The sequence below is a fragment of the Solanum stenotomum genome, chromosome 3 (genome assembly GCF_019186545.1).
Source record: "Solanum stenotomum isolate F172 chromosome 3, ASM1918654v1, whole genome shotgun sequence".
Taxonomy (NCBI): domain Eukaryota; kingdom Viridiplantae; phylum Streptophyta; class Magnoliopsida; order Solanales; family Solanaceae; genus Solanum; species Solanum stenotomum.
This window is the reverse complement of record NC_064284.1, coordinates 2,469,831-2,492,178: the sequence shown is the minus strand read 5'-3', so window position 1 is coordinate 2,492,178 and position 22,348 is coordinate 2,469,831. Positions and strand designations below refer to the sequence as shown.

The following is a 22,348-nucleotide window of genomic DNA, read 5'->3' as shown; positions in this document are numbered from 1 at the left end:
TGGCTCATTATACCAAACAGTTTAAACGGTATAGCAGAGGCATTGAATGCGATTGGCGCCACAGAGTTCTATTATTCAGAGCTCCCAAAGAGTATGTCAAGTATTGCATCAGCTCTTTTAGGACTGGGAATGGCAGTTGCAAATCTTTTAGCAAGTGTGGTTTTGAGTGCTGTGGATAAGTACACCAAAGGAGAAGGGAAAGAAAGTTGGATTTCAAGCAATATCAACAAGGGACACTATGAGTATTACTACTGGCTTCTTGCTCTAATGACAGGTTTTAATCTGCTTTGTTTTGTGGTTTGTTGCTGGCATTATGGACCTTCTGTTGATGTTGACATCACTATGAGAATGATGGAACCTAGCGACGACGAGGCCGACGATGACAATGAAGATGATTTGCCTAAGAAGAATAAATCTACAGCTGACTCGAATTCCTGCTAGGCTACTCTCTTATTACATTGTTGATACACAGTACTAGTATTTATACAGAATTGCTATTACATTTTTAGCTACTACTAGTATGGTATATTCTATAGTCCACTTTCCCTAATTCGTTCTTTTCAGCCACCAAAATATTCACCATGATTTGAGTAGTATGCTTATTTAATTTATTTATCTGAAGAATCAAAAATATAAAAAAACTAATTCATACTGATTTATGATCAAATAATTGATAAATTGATAATCGATAAATCGCGTAACAATAAATTGATAACCATTTATGTTGAATTGTTAAAAAGTCGCCTTAACCAAAATACCTCGTTATTCGTGAAGGGATGAATCTCAAATAGGCATTTTGTTATTTTCCCCAATTCTGGAGAGATGCACTTGCAGGCAATAGTTTTATGCTTTATTTTATCACACTACCAAATAATATGACAAAAGTTTAATCAAGTTTTAATATACTAGTCATTATCTTTTGAGAACAGAGGTTTTAAAAAAACCGATCATTAAAAGTACTAGAGGGCTGGGGTGGGTGGTGGAGTTGGGTTATTGGGTAGTGGATGAGTTAGAGTAGAGTAAGGAAAAAAATTAATTTTTATTTTTTTAATCTTTAATTGTTAAATTTTAGCATTTACTTATTTAATTTTTTAAATATATATACTCGTGAGTAGGGCTATTATAATCCGAACCGAAAAAAAGTTATTGGCTTATTAGTAATGGGTTATTGGTTTAGCGGTTTAGATAACGGTTTTGATTTATTTTGTTATCGGGTTATCGATTCTTAACGGTTTGAGTTTTTTTCTTAACGGATTAGCCGATAGCCCCTGATAGTAAATTAAATAATTATATTTATACCATTNGATTAGCCGATATCCCCCGATAGTAAATTAAATAATTATATTTATATCATTTTGTATATAAAGTCCTTGACTTACAGTTTAGTTTCCTACTTTTATTTTTGTCTATCTCAAAATCTTGGTTATTCTACAATGTAAAAGTGTTTGTTTTTTAGCAAGATGCAACTTTTGAACTCATGTACATGATTCATTCGATTTGTCACCTTGTTTCTAAGTGATTTTCATTAATTTATTTTTGTGTCAAATCTTAACGGTTAAACCAATAACCGATAAGTCAATATTTTAATGGTTCTATAACGGTTTAACATCTCTACAAACTGATAACCAATAAATCAAACCAATATACTTCAAAATCGAACCGAATCAACCAATACGCAATGAGCGGATGACACTCTAAACCCATCAATATTTGTTTTATTGCCTTTTTTTAATTTGTTCCAATAAACTCTTGAATCCATTTTGGACCCTTTTATTAAAAAATAAAAAATCTTTTTATTATAAGTTGAGACCTTGTGAGAAGGAGATTGTGGGACCAGCAGCAAGGAAAATAAATTAGTACTTGTCTTGTTTGAAAAATATTTGTCCACAATTAATTTTGCACACATTTTAAGAAAATATCATAAATAAAAGAATAATTTGACTATATTCTCTTTTAATATAATAAACACAATGTCCAAAAGAGAACGATACAAGAAAGATTTAATAGAACACATCAAATTTTATGGCAGGCAAGGAAGGGATCATCTTTAGTATGGCATGATAATTGGACAGGATTAAGTGATTTATACACTATCACAGGGGATAATTTTGAATGGGACGACAATTATGAGAGAATTATGCTACGAATGGTGAATGGGAAGTAGCTATCTTGAAAGAATTTTTTCCAATGGAACTGATAGATCATATTATTTCCTGCATAAAACCGCCTAATGGAGTGGATGAGCAGGATAAGCCCTGCTGGATGTTAAATACGAGAGAGACTTTCTCGGTTAATTAAATGTACCGAGTTAAAATTTTAGGTATAAAAAAATATTTAATAAGGAACGCTTTCTTATGAATGAAGCGGTATGTGACCATAAATTAATCAGACTCTTTTTTCAAATATAAACCCCAAGATAGAAAAAAGAAAAAAAATACTTTCAAACAAAATCATTTTTTAAGTCAACTGTTTAGACAACTATTTATTGTACTTTTTTTTTCTTTTTATTAATGGCCACGCGGGGTTGAGAAAAGGTCCTAAATAGTTTGCTTTCAATTATAATAAATACTCTACTACTCTACTGAAAATTATAGAGTAATAATTATAGGAAAAATTGTTAACGAGTTATTGCTTTAGCGGTTTTGATACTAAATTTAATTTTTTTAATATCAGGTTATCCGTTTTTGACAAGCCAATCAATAACTCGATAGTAAATTGATAAATTATATTTATATAATTTGCGTAAATAAAGTTAGGATTTAATTTCATACTTTTATTTATGACTGTCTCAAACTCTTAGCTATTCTACAAGATTACAATATTTGTTTTGAATGAGATGTAATTTGTAACCTCATGTTCATGATTTATTTGGTTTGTTACTTGTTTCTATGTGTTTTACCATAATTAAAAAAATTATAATATTTTAATGGTTAAATCAATAATCAAATTGATTATGATCAAATAATTGATATCTTAATAATTCAATAACAATGGAACCGAAATAAGTCACCTAATATAACGTAAAGGTCTTAAAGAGAATTTATTCTTTCTAGATTAAATATTACTTTTCTATCCACTTTTTATTATCATGTTATGTTTTTCGAAAGTTAATTTGACTAATTTTAAAAATCAAATTAGATTACATTAATTCGATATTTTAAACATACAATTTAGATAATCAAAAACTACAATATATCACATTAGGGCTGCGTATCGGTTGGTTCGGTTCGATTTTGAAGTTTATCGATTTGACTTATTGGTTATCGGTTTGTAGAGATACTAAACCGTTATCGAACCATTAAGATATTGGTTTATTCGTTTTTTTATCATTATCGATTTAACCGTTAAGATTTGACACAAAAAAACCCATTGAAAATCACTTAGAAACAAGGTGACAAACCAAATGAACCATGCACATGAGTTCAAAAGTTACATCTTGCTAAAAAACAAACATTTTCACATTGTAGAATAACCAAGTGTTTGAGACAACAAAAAATAAAAGTAGGAAATGACCCTCTAAGTCAAGGACTTTATATACAAAATAGTATAAATATAATTATTTAATTTACTATCGGATTATCGGTTAACATGTTAAGAAAAAACCTCAAACCGTTAAAAATTGATAACTTGATAAAAAATAAAATCAAAATCGTTATCAAAACCGCTAAATCAATAACCCAATATGATAAACCAATAACTTTTTTTTTTTGTTCAAGTTATCGATTTTGAACAGCCCTATATCACATCATATATAAATGGTCTATTCTATTTATTTATCCACTTTCATCTTGACCCTTAGTCTTCATCCATTTATTGTTACAGTATTATATAGGGAAATATTTATTTGTAATTATAAAAATGACTTTTCGGGTCATTACATAAATGTTCACTAATTAGGAGTAATGAAATATTTATTTGTAATAAATTAAGTAATTTGCTTTTACAATAAAATAATAAATTTAAATAAGAAAAAAAGTCAAAAAGGAGAAAAAAGATAAATGTAAATGGAGGTAATAGAGAGGTGTCACATCACCTAGTCTGTGTTTCTTCTATATATTATAATGATTTTAAGTTGAGAACATGTGGGAGGGTAGATGGTGGGGACCAGCCAGGAAAAATATATATATAGATTTTAAGTTGAGACGTGTGGGAGAGTAGATGGTGGGGACCAGCCAGGAAAAGAAAAGCAACTTTTAATACCGAATAAGGTTTTTTTCTTTTTAAATTAAACGTCTACCTAACATAAATTTAAATTAATCAAGCTTTGATATGAATAAATGAGTACAAATTAGAAAAAAAAGGAAAAAGCCTTTCAAACTGAATCATAAACTAATCCTCTTTCCTCAGTCTGTTTATTTTGGTCAATGGCACAAATTAGAATAATTTTACTTTCTTATTTCTTATATATTATTGCTTTGCTTGCTTCTATATTATATTTATTATATATAAGAAGAAATTATATTTTCTTATTTCTTATATGTATACAGTATATACCTTAAAGAGGACATGAGAGAAGCTCCATATTATTTTGGGAATTTATTAAATTTGTGGGCCAATAGAAGTTTTCGTGATGTCTAAATTGTAGATCCATATTGTTTTTCTTTTCATTAATGGCCACGTGGGGTTGAGAAAAAGTCCTAACTAATTAAATTTCAATTACACCTGGGCTTGTTTGGATTGACTTTTGATTTTTGACTTATAAGTCAAAAGCTATAAGCTTATGACTTTTGGCTTATTTTAGTTATTTTAGCTTTAACTTTACCTAAACACTTTAAAATTGCTTAAAAACTATTTTGACTTAAAAGCACCTAAAATAAGTCAATCCAAACGGACACTAAATAAGTACAATACATTATTAATAACTTTAAATATTGATTGAAAATTTAGTTAACTTTAGAATTATTACCTATGTCATTTAAATAAGGAAACATGGATAACATTAATTATTTGAAATTACGTAAAATGCATTATAATAATTAATAATTTAAAATATTTTTAAAAATATATTAAAACCACTTTTAAATTTTCATGTGTTACATAAATTGAAACAATAACATAAGTTATTTAAAAATACTATAAATTACAATAACCACTTAAAATATTTCAAAATCATGCCAATATATCTAATCTAATATAATAACTTATCCCGATACTAATTATTAATCTCGAAATAACTTATCCTAGATTTACCAACCAAACAATAAATTAAGTGACATTATTATTTAAACTTTCACGGCAAACGATCCCTAATAAGAGTAATATATATTGACAGGTGCCTTTTTTTTGCATTTGATAAAAGGGCAAATTACAGAAATTATATACTTTTAAGGCAAAATTACAATTTATTTCTTAAAAGTTTATAATTACAGAAATCCCTCAAACAGATACAATAATATAAACGCTGATACATTAATCAGATGCGCGAGATACATTAATCGTTGATGTACATTTTATACATGATACACTAATCTGATGCGCGAGATACAATAATATAAGCATTGATATATTAATTTGATGCGCGAGATAGAATAATATAAGCGCTGATACATTAATGTGATGCGTAAGATACACTAATCTGATGCGCGAAAATGAGGAATTTTTGAAATTTGTAAAACTTATAGGGAATAATGGTAATAAGTAAATTAAAATGTGAGATTTTTGTAATTTTTCCGTAAAAAGCAGGTGCATCCACTTCCCCATCATTATTCTGTGTCTGTAGAACCAACAGATTTTAATTTTTCCATCATATTTTTTTCCATTTTATTTCTCCTTTAACCTCAATTCCTCTGATTACTAATCTCCAGTAAGTGAGAAGATGAAGGAAGAGATGGCAGAGTATCTTCCATTATCCCAAACAGAAGATTCAGAGAAGCAAACTTGTTCAAATTCTTCTCCGATTGTAATTAAAAGTAGAAAAAAGGGTGGATTAATTACCATGCCTTTTATCATAGGTACTGAACTAGTTCAAATATTTTGGGGATTTGTTTTGTAATTATGTTAAGTTTATTTTTGAATTGTTACAGCAAATGAGGCACTGGAGAGTGTGGCGAGCTATGGGCTTTTACCAAATATGACATTTTATTTGATGAGAGATTACAGGATGGACGTTACTACAACTCAAAATCTTCTGTTTTTCTGGTCAGCTGCTACTAATTTTTTGCCTATTGTTGGAGCTGTTGTTGCTGATTCATATTTAGGTCGATTCCTTACTATTGGCCTTGGTTCCATCTTCAGCTTCCTGGTATATAACTAAAACTTATACATTCCCATTTCATCTTCCTCTTCTTCTTCTTCGTTTGGGTCAATGGTAAGCTTTCCCCTAACGGTGATTAAAAGATGCGAGCTAGAATTTTAAGCTAATGACTTACCGAAGAGATAAAGACCAAAAACATATTTAAACTATCTTATTTTTTTGAGTTTCATACATAAATTATTGAGAGTGTGAGTTTCATATATAAACCATTGAAAGTGTGAGTTTTATACATAAACTATTGAGAGCGTGACTTTAATATCTAAACTATCATTTATTAGTTTGAGAAACACACTTCTCTATTTTATTCCACTCCTATCATGATGAAGTAATACACTCTCTTGTTTATTTAAAAAAATTATCACATCACACTCCACATGGACAAAATATTCTACCTTGACAAAACTTAGTAAATTATTAGTATTAATTAAAGTTAAAAATATAAATATTACAATTTCTTAAAAAAATTATAAAATAAAATGTAAAATATTTTTCTTTCCCATTCCATCCCTTCCTCTCACCGTACTCCCTCATTCCAAATTTTCAGGTTTTTTTTTTTAAAATAAAATCTTTTATGAAAGTTTTTATAAAAATTCTTACTTCATCTCCTCCCCTCCCTTCAAATAACAATTTAGATATTATTTTAATTTTGTTTTAAAAAAAAATCTACTCTACCCCACATAATCGTCTGATTTCAAATTTTTTTCTCGTTTTGTATTAAATATATACATATTTTTTTAAAAAGTGTTTTGTTACTTGCCGCAAGACCTTTTTTAAAATAAAAATTTTAGTTTGGTTATATTCGTTATGCAAGTAGAAAAAAATATTTTTCTTAAAAATATATATACACAACTAACACAAAACAAAAAAAATATTAAAAAAACAAATTAGGAGTGGAGGGTTAGACGGGGTGGGCTAGATTTTATTTAATGTTTTTGGAAAAATAATATCAATTTTTTTTGGAAAGGAGTGAGGGAGGGGGTGAGGTCTGAATTTTTTTAAAAATATTTTATAAAAATTAAAGGCCGGGGGATTGTGGGGGTGGGGGGGGGGGAGATGATGGAGTGGGGTGAGAAAAATATCTTGAATTTTTTTTTTTCAAAATAATTTTTTTTTGAATAGTAATACTTTAATCTTTAGGTTTTAACTAATATTATTAGTTAATTTAATTTTTGTCAATATGAAATATTTTATTCATGTAGAGTGCCATGTGACGAGATTTTTGCAAATGAAAGAGAAAGTGTATTACACACACCATTGAGATGTGTTTTTTCAAATTAATAAGTGATAGTTTAGGTAATAAACTGAAAAAAGAATAATTTTGGTGTCTTTTTGACACACTGAAAAGTACAACTTCAAGTATTCATGATAATTGGATTCTCAATTTACTTCTTTTATTTCAATTTATTTGACCTATTTTTCCTTTTTTTTGTTTGTTTTTAAAACCATAAATCTTTCCTCTTTTAACACTTTTTTTTCATGCGTTTAGGACTACAAGATTTAAAATATTTTAATACATTTGATATATTTATAATTTTATATTATGAGTTAATAGTCTTTTTATTAAACTTCGTATTAAATTAAAGGCCAAACACATACACAACCTCTCAAATATGCCCTCATTTTTCATTTTGATACTCCAACTTAACGTTGTTTCATTTTAACCCATAAATTGTATTTTTTTTATGTATAATTTAAACACTAAATACTAATTTTTATTTATGTTCATCATTTGAAATTTCTTATTTTAAAAATTGACGTGCGTCTGCTAATTTTCAAAAAATAAATAAATTAGATTAACTAACAAACATAGATTTCTTTGAAATAATAATATATTTTTTTCTAGATTTTCTCAATATTTTTGCGTGAAAATAAATCGACGAAAGTTTTATGATTTTCTTTTTATTTTTTCTTATCATCTAGGCTATTTGAATTTAACGCTAATACTCGCTGTTACTTTTTGATATAACTCAATTCGGAAAAAAAATCATACTATCAATACGAGTAAAAAAAGAGACTCGTGTTCATTTCTAATAACATTACTAAAAAAATATTAAAACTCGACATATTTTGTGGGGCTGTCGATGATTCTTTGAGAAAGAAAACCAACACAATTTCGTCGGTTAATTTTCAAACACAAAATACAGAAAAACTTTCAAAAAGAAATTATTATTTTTAATAAAGTATTAAAGTTTATTCGTTAATTTTATTATTATTTTTACTAAAATTAAGATGTCGATTTTAAGAAATTGCAATTGAAGAACATATATAAAGATAAAGTGTTGGTGAAAATTACAAGATTACAAATTACAATTGAAAATAAAATGAAGAAATAAAAATCTTTTATGACTGAGGTGCGAATATCTCGTTTTCTTTAAAGAAAATCAAGTCTACTGCAACAAATGTTTTTCACCGGTCCAACAGTAATCCTTCTTGACTTATCCCCTTTAGAATACAACAACCTTATCACAAAGTATAACTCAACAAACTTTGGACAAAAATTGAGTCCAAAGTTCCACAAAAATAACACTCCCTTCAACTAATAAGAACTATCTTTTTGACTAACTTTTATATACTCTATATTTTTTTTATGTACAAAACAAATGAAGACATCACTATTTATAGTTGAGGGAGTCTTCCTAGTAATAAATAGGAAGATAATGGGTAGTAAATAATGAAGATAAATAACATAGAAATTACATATATTATAAGGTATAATGAAGGAATACAGAATGAGATAATAGAATGAGATAATGGAGAATGAATGGAGGAGAAGTAATGGTCACCAACGGAATTAAGAAACTGCTGCACTATGTTATTACAACTCAGAGGATCCAATGTAGTATTAAGTTTTGAAAAATAGTACTGTCCTTATTATCCTAATTGCTGCTACAAATATTTATTTCTAAGATAAAAACTAATTAAACCACCTGTATGATTTATAGGTCACTGTAAAATCAATGCGATGGTAAATATTTGTTGTAATTTTAGTGTTTTTTTGCGAGTGTGCACCCGAAAAATAGGTTCAGTTGGTCCTGTTAACTAAACAGTATATGTGGCTATTCCCATAAGACAAGAGGATTGTAGTTAACTTACCTAATTTTAACACTTGAATGCCCTCTTGTTGCAGGGAACAGTAGTGTTGTGGTTAACAGCAATGATTCCGAAAGCAAGGCCTCCGCCTTGCAATCAATCAGGACAGGCTTGTAAATCTACAACGACATCACAATACATGATCTTGGTTTTCTCGTTTTTGCTCATGTCAATTGGTGCTGGAGGTATAAGATCGTCTTCTTTAGCCTTTGGTGCTAACCAGTTAGACAAGGGAGATAATAATCCCAACAAGCATAGAATGTTGGAGAGCTTCTTTACCTGGTATTATACTTCATCCATAGCTTCTGTTCTGATTGCCCTGACGGGCATCGTTTACCTACAAGACAGACTGGGGTGGAAAATAGGTTTTGGAGTTCCTGCCATCCTCATGTTCTTATCCGCTCTGTTTTTCTACCTTGCCTCTCCATTTTATATCAAGCCAAAGGTTCGCTCAAACGTGTTTGCCAGCTTTATACAAGTAATTGTCGTTGCCTGCAAGAATAGGAAACTCCGTTACCCCAGTCATAACTCTACTTACCATCACAAGAATGATTCGGGACCTACGGAGAAATTGAGATTCTTAAACAAAGCTTGCATCATTAAAAGACCTGAAGATGTTAAGCCAAATGGAGTTGCAGCCAATCCATGGAACCTTTGCACAGTGGAGCAAGTTGAGGAGCTAAAAGCCTTCATTAGAGTAATGCCATTGTGTTCGACGGGGATCATTATATCAATAAACATGAGCCAAAGTTCATTCCCTTTACTACAAGCTCAATCCATGGATAGACATCTAACTAAAGGGTTCGAAATTCCAGCAGGATCATTTGGGATGTTTTTGATGATTGCTTTAACACTTTGGGTTTTTCTCTATGACCAAGTGATGCTTCCATTGGCATCGAAGATCAAAGGAAGACCAGTTCATCTAAAACCTATAGTCAGAATGGGAATTGGCATATTTGTCTCTTGCATGTCCATGGTAGTCTCTGGTATTATCGAATATGTTCGAAGAATAAAAGCAATCAATCAAGGGCTCATGAACAACTCGCAGGGTTTGGTGGAGATGTCAGCATTGTGGCTCATAATACCAAACTGTTTAAACGGGATAGCAGAGGCATTCAGCTCGATCGGCTCCACAGAGTTCTATTATTCGGAGCTCCCAAGGAGTATGTCAAGTATTGCATCTGCTCTTTTAGGACTGGGAATGGCAGTGGCAAGTCTTTTAGCAAGTGTGATTTTGAGTGCTGTGGACAAGTACACCAAAGGAGAAGGGACAGAAAGTTGGGTTTCAAGCAATATCAACATGGGACACTATGAGTATTACTACTGGCTTCTTGCTGTATTGACAGCTTTCAATCTGATTTATTTTGTGGCTTGTTGCTCCCAATATGGACCCTCTGTTGACGTTGACATCACGAAGAAAATGATGGAGCTTAGTGATGATGATGATTGATGAGTTTTGCCTAATTCGTTCACCATAGGCAGATTCTGTGGAACAGAAATATGTTTATTCAAAATCAAATGTTGGCAGTGAGAATTTTTTTTTCTTTCAATAAGATAATTCCGAGGAAAAAAGTCTAATGCGATGGGAATTTCAGAGAGCAGTTTATATTATAGATGGATAAACAACAACCTCCTGCTTCAACTTCTAATACTGATAACTTGCATCCATTTATTCACATGAAAAGATTCAAAAGGAGAATGAAGCAAGAACTTGCCTTCTGAAAAGTTTCCATAATCTCTTGTAAACGACGATATTCTATTGGCAGATGATAGTCAGAAAATCGATTGGTATTGAAAGAAGTATCAATGAACACATCTATCAGGTAGCTCTAACTTTTATAAGGACAACAGAATAGGAGAGTGTGTAACATCCAAGGGAATCCTGGTCCAACAGAGTACGCTGTGTGAGATATTCAGCAAACAGAAAAGATTGTACTCCAAGAATGCAGAATAGTTGTCATAGATGCAAATATCGATCAACCTCCATTAAGAGATTAATAAGAACAAGAATGCAAATGGAAAATATCTAACCTAATACAAAGAGCAATGAAGCCTAATAAAGTACGCATTAGAATTTGAAAATGCCTTTTATTTCCCTTTCTGTGTTTCTGATTCATTTAAAAGGCAGAATTAGTTATTCAAGGATTGCAAGTCTTTAGCACCCCCCCACCCCCACCCTACAACAACAACTAAGCTTTAATGCTACCAAAGTTGGTGTCGGCTATATGAATCCTCAGACTATGTTGTTCCATTTTAAAACTCATGGTAGAGCAATATCATACAAAATAAAACTAGAAGTTCCTACATTTCTACTGGCACATAGAAACAAAAAGGCAATATTCCCCATAAAAATAATACTATAAACACAAAACTCAATTGCCAAGAGCAAAAAACTTCGTTATTGATAAGCTAAATGTCATACGAGATTGCTTTGAATTCCACACAGCGAGTTGACAAAATTCAAATTGCAACCATTTCTCAATTTCAACAACGCCGAATGGCGCACATGAAAAATTAATAATTCCATTTTGATTGGGCGATAGCATATAAAAACACAGAGAATGAGAATAATATAAATTGACGATGTTCGATGAAGAACAGAACAATATTCACTTACCAGAAGAGAAAATCCGAAAGCTAGGGTTTATAGGAGAAGAAAATCAATTGAAGCCAAAGTGGTTGAGTAACTTAAACAAGTTCATGTTTTCAACAAGCTATCTAAGCTAAAAATGTGAACAATTATTATTTTTTATTGAGAAACTTTCACATATAGCCACTCAAAAATAGTCTAATTACTTCTCATAGCTGTAGTTTGATAATTATAATTCGTAGCTACATATTATAGGGAGGAGAGAGGCGAGCGAGAGAGGGCAAATAGTGGGAGAGAGGTGAATTGTATATGTATATCGAATTAGATAATTGTATATTATACATATGTATTTGTATATATGGCAAGCAAGATTAGGAGAGGAGGAGAGAGGCGAGCGAGATTGGGAGAGAGAAAAGAGAGGTAAGCGAGAGAGGGCAAAGAGTGGGAGAGGTGAATTGTATATGTATATCGGTTAGATAATTGTATATTATACATATACAAATGTATATATGACAAGTGAGATTGGGAGAGGGAGGAGAATGGGGAGAGGTGAATTGTATATGTATATCGGTTAGATAATTGTATATTATATATATGTATTTGTATATTCTGGCGAATTATACATATACAAACGTGACTAATTATACAAACTCGAAGTCAGCCCACGTAATTAATGTATAATGTTAGTCGCGAGTGGTAATTATAGCAAATTATAGCTATGATGAGTAATTAAGTAGTATAAATTTGCTTAACCGCATAATTTTCCCTTTTTTATTTTTATTAATGGCAACGTGGGTTTAGAAAAGTCCTAATTAATATGCTTTAGTAAATTGCTCGCATTTATGATTTTACTTTTATTTTCAAAAAATAGTTTGAAAATAACTAAAAAGCAAAAGTGGGAAATAGTGTTCAATTTATGTCCTAAAATTTTTTCTTAATGATCGTGCATTGCCTCAACAATTTAAGTATTTATTTTGAAATGAAGGGAGTAATAAATAGTACTATAAATTAAAAGTAATAATTAATAACTTTACATATTGATTGAAAATTTGACTAACTTTTGAAATTTCACATATATTATTTAAAATTTGAAAATTATGTAAAATGTATTATAAATCAGAATAATTAATGATTTAAAATATTTTAGAAAGTTTATTGAAACTTTGGTTGACTCTCAAATTTTCATAAATTGATACAGTAACATATCTTATTTGAAAATTACGTTAAAAGTAATATTGGAGTAGTTCAAATATTTTGGAGATTTTTTTTTTTGATTTGTAATTAAGTAAGTTTATTTTTGAATTGTTTCAGCAAATGAGGCGCTGGAGGATGTGGCAAATTATGCAATTTAAGATCCCCCTTTTTTTTGTTTAACATATTAAAAAAATGAAAGAGTACTTTCGCACACAAAATTTATGATAAAAAGGGAGAGAGTATTATAAACATCGGTAATGCTAAATGGCCAGAAATTTTAAAAGTCTATAATATTTTTTTTATTTTAAAATAAACTGTTTTTTTTTAAAATTAAAATGTATTAAAGTTAAAAAAGTAAAAATGTTCAAAAAAGTAAAATAACATAGTATAAAATATATTATTTTACCATTCTGAACAAATTCTGGCCAGAAGGATTGTATCGTGAATTTTTATTTAAGACTTCTACAATTTTCTGAAGAATTTGCACTCAAGCAAGTAGCTTCTTAAATCAGTTTTTTAAAGTTTACAAGTAACTCAAACAAAAGATTGCAATCAAGCTGATAACTTATGAGTAGATCAAATAAATCATAATAACCTTTGAAAAGACTTCATTAACTTTTTAAAAACCTCATATTTTTTCTTTTCTTTTACGAAGTTTCGAAATAAATAAAAACATTTTATTATAAGTTGAGAAGGTGTGGAAAGATAAATAGTGGAACCAGCCAATGGCGGAGCCACATTATCATTAGGGGGTTCATCTGAACCCCTTTGACGGAAAATTATATTATTTTTATATGGTTAAAATAATTTTTTAGGTATATATAGTAGATGTTGAACCCCCTTCGGCTACTTCGTGTGTCTATTTCTTCAGTTTTTGAACCCCCTTACTGATAATTCTGGCTCCACCACTGAAACCAGCAACGAGAAAAAGAAATGCAACCTTTCACACAAAATAACCATCAAAGGATGTGTTGATTTTTAACTGGAGATCTTAAGTTTAAATTTTGTGTCGATAGTATTACAAATTAAAAAGTCAGATTTCAATACGAATATAAATGAGGAAAAGATCTAAAAAAAAAAAAAAAAAAGAAGAAGAAAACCTTTCACGTGGAAATCAGAATCACAAGCAAAATCCTCTTTTCCGCAGCCTGTCTATTGTGGTCAATGGCACAAATTAGAATATATATATATATAAAATGGGAAGAGATATAGAAATATGTGAGGATGAGTCATGTTTCTTTCTTGCATTTGCTAATCAGCAGCTGCATCTACTTCCCCATCATTATTCTGTGTCTGTACATTCAGCAGTCATCGATTTTTTCGTCTTTTTTCCCATTTTGACTTTGTGTTTTTCATTGTTTTACTTCTCCATTCATCCCCAATTCCTCTGATTAATAACCTCTAGTAAGTGAGGAGATGGAGCAAGAAATGGCAGAGTTTCTTCCTCTAAACCGAGGATCTAAAATGGAGGATTCAGAGAGGCAAACTTTTTCTCTGATTCCAATTAAAAGTAGAAAAAAGGGTGGACTAATTACCATGCCTTTTATCATAGGTACTAGACTACTTCAAATATTTTGGGGATTTTTGTGTTTGTTTTATAATTAAGTTTATTTTGAATCATTTCAGCAAATGAGGCACTGGAGAATGTGGCGAGCTATGGGCTTTTACCAAATATGACATTTTATTTGATGAGAGAATACAGGATGGACATTACTACAACTCAAAATCTTCTGTTTTTCTGGTCAGCTGCTACCAATTTTTTGCCTATTGTTGGAGCTGTTGTTGCTGATTCATATCTAGGTCGATTCCTTACTATTGGCCTTGGTTCCATCTTCAGTTTCCTGGTATATAACTTTTAACTTAAAACTAATATGTTGCTAATTAGTGTTTTATAGTTGGAAAAATTGTATAAAATAATAAACTATTAAATTTGTTTGATTTAATTGTAATCCGTAGCAAACTGTTGCCATTTCGCCTCTCTCTCTCCCTGAAATTCTCGCTTGCCACTCTCGTTTCTCCCTGGCTCCCTCGCCTCTCTCACTTTATATACAAACACAAATGTATAAAATGTGTGCTCGCCACTCTCGTTTCTCGCTGGCTCCCTCGCCTCTCTAGCTTTATATACAAACACAAATGTATAAAATGTGTTTGTGTTTGTATAAAGTGAGAGAAAACTGTATATATACATCTCTTTTCGTTCGCCTCTCTCCCCTAGGGAATCTCGCTCGCCACTCTCACTTGCCTCTCTCACTTTATACAAACACAAATATATAAATTGTGTTTGTATTTGTATAAAGCGAGAGAAAATTGTATATACAAATACAAATACATATATTTTCGTCCTATACACTTATAATTATACAAATACAAGTTTTTCCCCGCCCAATTCTCTTTTATCTTTCTCTCTTTTTCGCTTTATAGTAGTTACATATATACAATTATCTAAACCGATATACATATACAATTGCCGCGCTTTTATACAAACGAGAGACTTTCTAGCGAAATTATACAAACCTGAAGCTCCTGCCAGCGAGTTATACAATATGATGCCCCATAACAAACATAAAGTTTGCTATGGAGCGCAATTATACAAACTATAGCTATAACATACAAATATGATTTTTATGTTTTTGCTAAACCTAAAATTTACTCTTTATAGTTTTCGATCTTCTTCTCGTTCGGGTCGAGGTCACCAATTTCTTGTCTGTGTGATCTGTATGATCTATAGGTCACTGTAAAATCAACTACGGAAGCTTGCGCGATGGTAAATATTTGTCGTAATTTTAGTGATTATTTGCGAGTGTGCACCCGAAAAATAGGTTCAGTTGGACCTGTTAACTATACAGTATATGTGTTATTCCCATAAAACAAGAGGATTGTAGTTAACTTACCTACTTTTAACACTTCAATGCCCTCTTGTTGCAGGGAACAGTAGTGCTATGGTTAACAGCGATGATTCCGAAAGCAAGGCCTCCGCCTTGCAATCAATCAGGACAGGCTTGTAAATCTACAACGACATCACAATACATGCTCTTGGTTTTCTCGTTTCTGCTCATGTCAATTGGTGCTGGAGGTATAAGACCGTGTTCTTTAGCCTTTGGTGCTAATCAGTTTGACAAGGGAGGTAGTAATCCCAACAAACATACAGTGTTGGAGAGCTTCTTTGCCTGGTATTATACTTCATCCATAGTCTCTGTTCTGATTGCCCTGACAGGTATCGTTTACCTTCAAGACAGACTGGGGTGGAAAATAGGTTTTGGAGTTCCTGCAATCCTCATGTTCTTATCCGCGCTGTTTTTCTTCCTTGCTTCTCCGTTTTATATCAAGCCAAAGGTTCGCTCAAACGTGTTTGCCAGCTTTATACAAGTACTTGTCGTTGCCTGCAAGAATAGGAAACTCCGTTACCCCAATCAGAACTCTGATTACCATCACAAGAATGGTTCAGGACCTCAAGTGCCAACGGATAAATTGAGATTCTTGAACAAAGCTTGCATCATTAAAAGCCCTGAAGATGTTAAGCTAAATGGAGGTGCAGCCAATCCATGGAAACTTTGCACAGTGGAGCAAGTTGAGGAGCTAAAAGCTCTCATTAGAGTCGTGCCATTGTGGTCGACGGGGATCATGATATCAATAAACTTGAGCCAAAGTTCATTCCCTCTACTACAAGCTCAATCCATGAATAGGCATCTAACTAAAGGATTCCAAATTCCAGCAGGGTCATTTGGGATGTTAATGATGATTGCGTTAACAATTTGGGTTTTTCTCTATGACAGAGTGATGCTTCCATTGGCATCGAAGATCAAAGGAAGACCAGTTCGTCTAAAACCTATAGTCAGAATGGGAATTGGCATATTCGTCTCTTGCATATCCATGGTAGTCTCTGGTATTGTGGAACACGTTCGACGAAGAAGAGCAATCAATGAAGGGCTCTTGAACAACTCACATGGGTTGGTGGAGATGTCAGCATTGTGGCTCGTTATACCAAACAGTTTAAATGGGATCGCAGAGGCATTCAGCGCGATCGGCTCCACAGAGTTCTATTATTCGGAGCTCCCAAAGAGTATGTCAAGTATTGCATCTGCTCTTTTAGGACTGGGAATGGCAGTGGCAAGTCTTTTAGCAAGTGTGATTTTGAGTGCTGTGGATAAGTACACCAAAGGAGAAGGAACAGAAAGTTGGGTTTCAAGCAATATCAACAAGGGACAGTATGAGTATTACTACTGGCTTCTTGCTGTATTGACAGCTTTTAATCTGCTTTATTTTGTGGCTTGTTGCTGGCAATATGGACCTTCTGCCGATGTTGACATCACTAAGAGAATGATGGAGCTTAGTGATGATGATGATGATGATCTTCCATAGCAGAATGACTCAGGCAAACTCAACTGACAAAACTCAGGTAAACTCGGTGAAATGCGCCAAATTATGCTAGTTTACCACAGTCAAATTATAAATTGAGATACTAATATATATTTATGAAGCTATAAAGCTTATGAAAAAGATGTGTGGTCTTCACTTATTGTTTTGATGCCTGTTTATGGTTTGGAGGTGAGCAAGGTTTGGAACAACTCACCTTCCCCATAGCATTTCGAGGCAGCGAGTCCCACACAGACAGGCGAGTAGGTATCTGTTACATAAGTTGAACGACAAATATTAGTTTAGCAGGCATATCTTGGTACTCAAGTATTACATTTATCTTGCATAAGAACCAAATCACAAAACAATAATTTCTGTCCCAAGTTATAGTTAATCAATATCAACAGAGTAAGCGCATAAATTCCTTATCCCTGGAATGGAAGCAGAAAGAAGTCATGGAAATAACTATTCTCGTTAAGAAAGATTCAAAAGGGGAATGAGGCAAGAATATGCCTACTGAAAAGTTTGCATAATCTCTTTGATAACAATGATACTGTATAGGCAGATGATATTCAGAATATCGATTGGTAGTGAAAGAAGTATCAATGAACATACCTATCAGCTAGCTCTAACTTTTTTAAGGACAACGGAATAGGAGAGTGTGTAGCATCCTGGTCCAACAGAGTATGCTGTGTGAGATATTCAGCAAACAGAACAGATGGTACTCCAAGAATACAGAGTAGTTGTCATAGATGCAAATATCCATCAACCTCCATTAAGAGATTAATAAGAATAAGAACACAAATGGAAAATGTCTAACCTAATACAAAGAGCAAAGAAGCCTAATAAACTACACAATAGAATTTGAAAATTCATTCTATTTCCTTCATTGTTTCTGATTCATTTAACAGTCAGAATTAGTTATTCCATAAAGGATTACAAGTCTTTAGCACCCCCCCACCTTCACCCTACATCAACAACTAAGCTTAAATGCTACCAAAAGTTGGTGTCGGCTATATGAATCGTCAGACTATGGTGTTCCATTTAAAGCTCATGTTAGAGCAATATCATACAAAATAAAAATAGAAACAAAAAGGCGATGTTCCTTTCTCCTTGCCCCACCCGAATAAAATAATAAGAAAATACGATACTATTAGCACAAAATTCAATCGCCAAGAGCAAAATCTTCGTTATAGATAAGCTAAATGCCATACGAGATTGCTTGAATTCCACACAGCGAGTTAACAAAATTCAAATTGCTACCAATTCTCAATCTCAACAAAGCCGAATCACGCACATGAAAAATTAATAATTCCATTTTGATTGGGCGATCGCATACAAAAACACAGAGAATGAGAATTATTGAGATCATGAAGATACTTTCAATTTAAATTGATAAATGTTGTATTTCTACTGGATACATTAAATAAGAAAGTGTTGCCCATACGATTTTAAGTTTGAGATCGATACATTATTGTTTGGTAATTGTTATGTATCAGATACATTTAGTATAAATTTGAATTTACGTATCATAACTAAAAAATTAGTGTATGATACATCATTATTTATGTATCTTATTTTGTTTGAGAAATACTATATTTTAAAATTAAAAAAAAATACATTATACATGTAATTGTTTCAAAATAGCTTCTTTTTTGGGTGTGTGATAAATAACACAAAGTTTATGTATCAAGTACATTTATATTGAACATGATAAACATTAATCAAAGATTCAACAATATTAGAGTTATGTATCAATACCTTAAATATGAACATTATACATTGCATAAAACAAATGTTATTGTAGCAGTGATGTATCAGATCAATGAAAACACTAACAAAGACTAATTTAAAACTCAAAATAAACGAGATACATTAAAAATCAACTCAAAATAAACGAGATACATTAAAAATCTGTATCTTTGATAGTGATGGCCGTGCTATGGCAGATCCAACTTTTTTCTTCTTTTTTTTTGGACGTTTTTCAATAGTAGAAACATTAAAAGAAAATAAATATTTTTCAAGAAAAATTTTCAACGACAATATGATTAACTAAAATTGCAAAGGTTCAATAAGATTTCAATGAGGGCAGGGGCGGAGGTAATTTTATTTTTATTTTTTAAGATGAAAAAATTAAAAAATAATAATAAAAGAAATCGAAAATTGAAGTGGTGGAAAGAAATCTACCTCTTGAATAATTTGAAATCATTAATTGAAAATAGAAAAGATTTGAAATTCAAAAATAGATTAATTGATAAACTTGAGAGAGACACCTTCTGAAAATCAAAATGAATTTGAAATTTGTAACTGCTAAAGAAATGGAGAGAATTTAGGGATAAAATGGAGGAGTGAAATGGGGAGTGGGAAACGTGGGTGGAGGCTGAAAATAGGAGTGAAATATTTATGTATCCGGAAGATTTTATGAATTGGGGGAATTAAGGGATTTTTGAAATTTTTAAAAAGGGTAGGGATAAATGGATATTAAGGTAAGTAAATGTGTGTATATAAGTAATTTTCCCTTCTTTTAATATATGAATTTTTTTTAGTATAACTTACATAAATCTCATAGTGTAAGACTTAAATTACATTCTATCCCTACTCTTTTCTATTTTACAAAAATCCCCTAAAATATCAGTCATTCGGATACATAATTGACTGTCCGAATACATAATTGGTTGTCTGGATACATAATTGTTGCCCTTCAATCTGTTGCGCTAAAACAAGAAATAAATCTAAAATTAAATTAAATCTCATAAATTACGCTTATGTTTCTTTTTAATATCAATTGGACAGATTTAATATATGTATCAATGTGCTTCATATTTATTGTATCAGATACATAGCTGCAAGATCTTCACATTTTGCCTCAAACTAAACAAACTTGTGATAATAACATGTTTGCATCACCATTTATGCATTTGATACATACTTCTATGGCACTTTAATATATCATATATATAAGTTAATAAGTATTAGATGCATTGTTGTGTGCCACGATCGCTATTATGTAGTTATGACACGTTGTTATGTATCAATTTGTTAATCACTTTATTAGATGTCTATATAAAATAGAAAAAGACAGTATCGACGGATTCAAATTTGCAAATACAAATTTTTTTACCACATATATTTAGCTATGAAAATAGTAAGATTTATGTATCACGCATATGATTTGGTAGTGTGTACGGATACACATCTTTCTAAATTTGAATAAGGTAGAAGATACATAGTCACACCTAGATACATGATAAATGATGCATTTGGTAGAAGTTTTGTATCAAGTATCAAAACTAATTAAGGTTATATATCAAAACTAATATTTGAGCATGCTACATTGTGAGATAAAATTGTAATGTATCGTAGAGTTGAAGAAAGGCATTATTATACATTAATTAAGAAACAAAATTAACTTAATACAATAAAAATCTAGTTAATGTATCCCAAACTATAGTCGTAAGATAATTTGGTAATTTGAACACGATACATTGTACATGATGAAATTGTAATGTATCATAATGTTGAAACGAAAGCATTATACATTTATTTAAGAAACAAAAACAACTTTTTTTATACATTAAAAATTTGAACCCATATATATAGAAAAAGATGAACAAGAAAAAATTGAAAAAAAAATCAACAATCTGATCTGTTTCGACTTCTCCTTCTCAACATTCACTCTTATATCCGTTTTTCACTGTTAACAATGACGTCAACCATGGATCTCGATTTGAATTCCTTACCAGAGCCCACCAATAGATCATTTTCTTCAAAGATTGTTAATCCTAGATCATTTTCTTCAAAGATAACACACCACATAGCAGATGCAACTCTTCTACCATTTTTTGGGGGTTTTTTCCACATTAACTTTAAAAGATGAAGTTTCATACTTCTTCGACTTCGTCTTCTAAATGTTGTGATTCGCCATTGTTATTGGATCCTACAACCTTTTGGATCTATTTTCAACCCAATCATCATCATCGGAATCATAATGAGTTGATTAGATCTATTTTCATGCAAGTTTTCATCTTCAAAATCAAAATATACAAGGTACCATACTAAAAAGAGAGCATGATTCATATGTATCAGAAAATTGTAAATGAAAAAGTTAATTTTTTTTTTTTTAAAAAAATGACAACTGAAGAACTAGAATAAAAAATTTGATGAAGAAATAGTTCTACCTCTTTAGGAACTTGAGAGAGAATAGATTTAAAATTAAAAAATTGAGTGATTGATGTAATTGTTGATATATGGGAGTGATTTTTGGCGTAAAATAGGAACAAAATCGTTGGATTGGAAGTGATGGAAAATAATTAAGTTTATATTTTTATTTAGCTATTTATGCTTTTACTTGAAATCAAACTTAATAAATATTATAAAGATAATGTTATTGTTATTGTTATTAAAAAACTGTATTGTTATTAAAAAAACAAATTATGCATCTCATTTACATACAATAGTATATTTACTTTATCTAAACATTAAAATTGGGATAACATAGTTCAAGGATGTTATTTATTCATTGTTATAATATGAGAATGTAGTTTTAAGTTTGGATTATAATTAAGGAATGTTTTTGGCCATTTAATCCCCATAAGACAAAGAGGATTGTAGTTAAGTTACACTTGAATGCCCTCTTGTTGCAGGGAACAGTAGTGTTGTGGTTAACAGCAATGATTCCGAAAGCAAGGCCTCCACCTTGCAATCAATCAGGACATGAGGCTTGTAAAGCTACAACGACATCACAATACTTGCTCTTAGTTTTATCGTTTCTGCTCATGTCAATTGGTGCTGGAGGTATAAGATCCTCTTCATTAGCCTTTGGTGCTAACCAGTTTGACAAGGGAGATAATAATAATCCCAACAAGCAG

General features: G+C 31.2%; 3 protein-coding genes across 3 annotated transcripts in view; all 3 read left to right on the top strand.

Moving 5' to 3' along the window:
• LOC125857722 (protein NRT1/ PTR FAMILY 1.1-like) overlaps positions 1 to 22,327 on the top strand; it is a gene marked incomplete at its 3' end in the record, with an annotated part of 27,889 nt that extends 5,562 nt beyond the window's left edge. The window contains exon 3 of the mRNA XM_049537337.1: positions 22,124 to 22,327. Within this exon, the coding sequence (XP_049393294.1) occupies positions 22,124 to 22,327 (204 nt within the window). The remainder of the gene's footprint in view (positions 1 to 22,123) is intronic.
• LOC125860790 (protein NRT1/ PTR FAMILY 1.2-like) lies at positions 5,794 to 10,944 on the top strand. Its single transcript, XM_049540810.1, has 3 exons — positions 5,794 to 5,951; positions 6,024 to 6,241; positions 9,381 to 10,944. The coding sequence occupies exons 1-3, from the start codon at positions 5,816 to 5,818 to the stop codon at positions 10,791 to 10,793; spliced, it is 1,767 nt and encodes a 588-aa protein (XP_049396767.1). The 5' UTR covers positions 5,794 to 5,815; the 3' UTR covers positions 10,794 to 10,944.
• Positions 14,369 to 17,908, top strand: LOC125860792 (protein NRT1/ PTR FAMILY 1.2-like). The gene is made up of 3 exons (XM_049540812.1): positions 14,369 to 14,679; positions 14,754 to 14,971; positions 16,053 to 17,908. The coding sequence occupies exons 1-3, from the start codon at positions 14,544 to 14,546 to the stop codon at positions 17,484 to 17,486; spliced, it is 1,788 nt and encodes a 595-aa protein (XP_049396769.1). The 5' UTR covers positions 14,369 to 14,543; the 3' UTR covers positions 17,487 to 17,908.
• Positions 22,328 to 22,348: the final 21 nt, after the last annotated feature.

What these genes read in the sequence shown, in the direction of transcription:
- LOC125860790 (XM_049540810.1), top strand. Translation starts at nt 5,816, where the DNA reads ATGAAGGAAGAGATGGCAGAGTATCTTCCATTATCCCAAACAGAAGAT. An exon ending in TACCATGCCTTTTATCATAG is followed by an intron (nt 5,952 to 6,023) that starts GTACTGAACTAG and finishes GAATTGTTACAG; the next exon opens with CAAATGAGGCACTGGAGAGT. An exon ending in GTTCCATCTTCAGCTTCCTG is followed by an intron (nt 6,242 to 9,380) that starts GTATATAACTAA and finishes CTCTTGTTGCAG; the next exon opens with GGAACAGTAGTGTTGTGGTT.
- LOC125860792 (XM_049540812.1), top strand. Translation starts at nt 14,544, where the DNA reads ATGGAGCAAGAAATGGCAGAGTTTCTTCCTCTAAACCGAGGATCTAAA. An exon ending in TACCATGCCTTTTATCATAG is followed by an intron (nt 14,680 to 14,753) that starts GTACTAGACTAC and finishes GAATCATTTCAG; the next exon opens with CAAATGAGGCACTGGAGAAT. An exon ending in GTTCCATCTTCAGTTTCCTG is followed by an intron (nt 14,972 to 16,052) that starts GTATATAACTTT and finishes CTCTTGTTGCAG; the next exon opens with GGAACAGTAGTGCTATGGTT.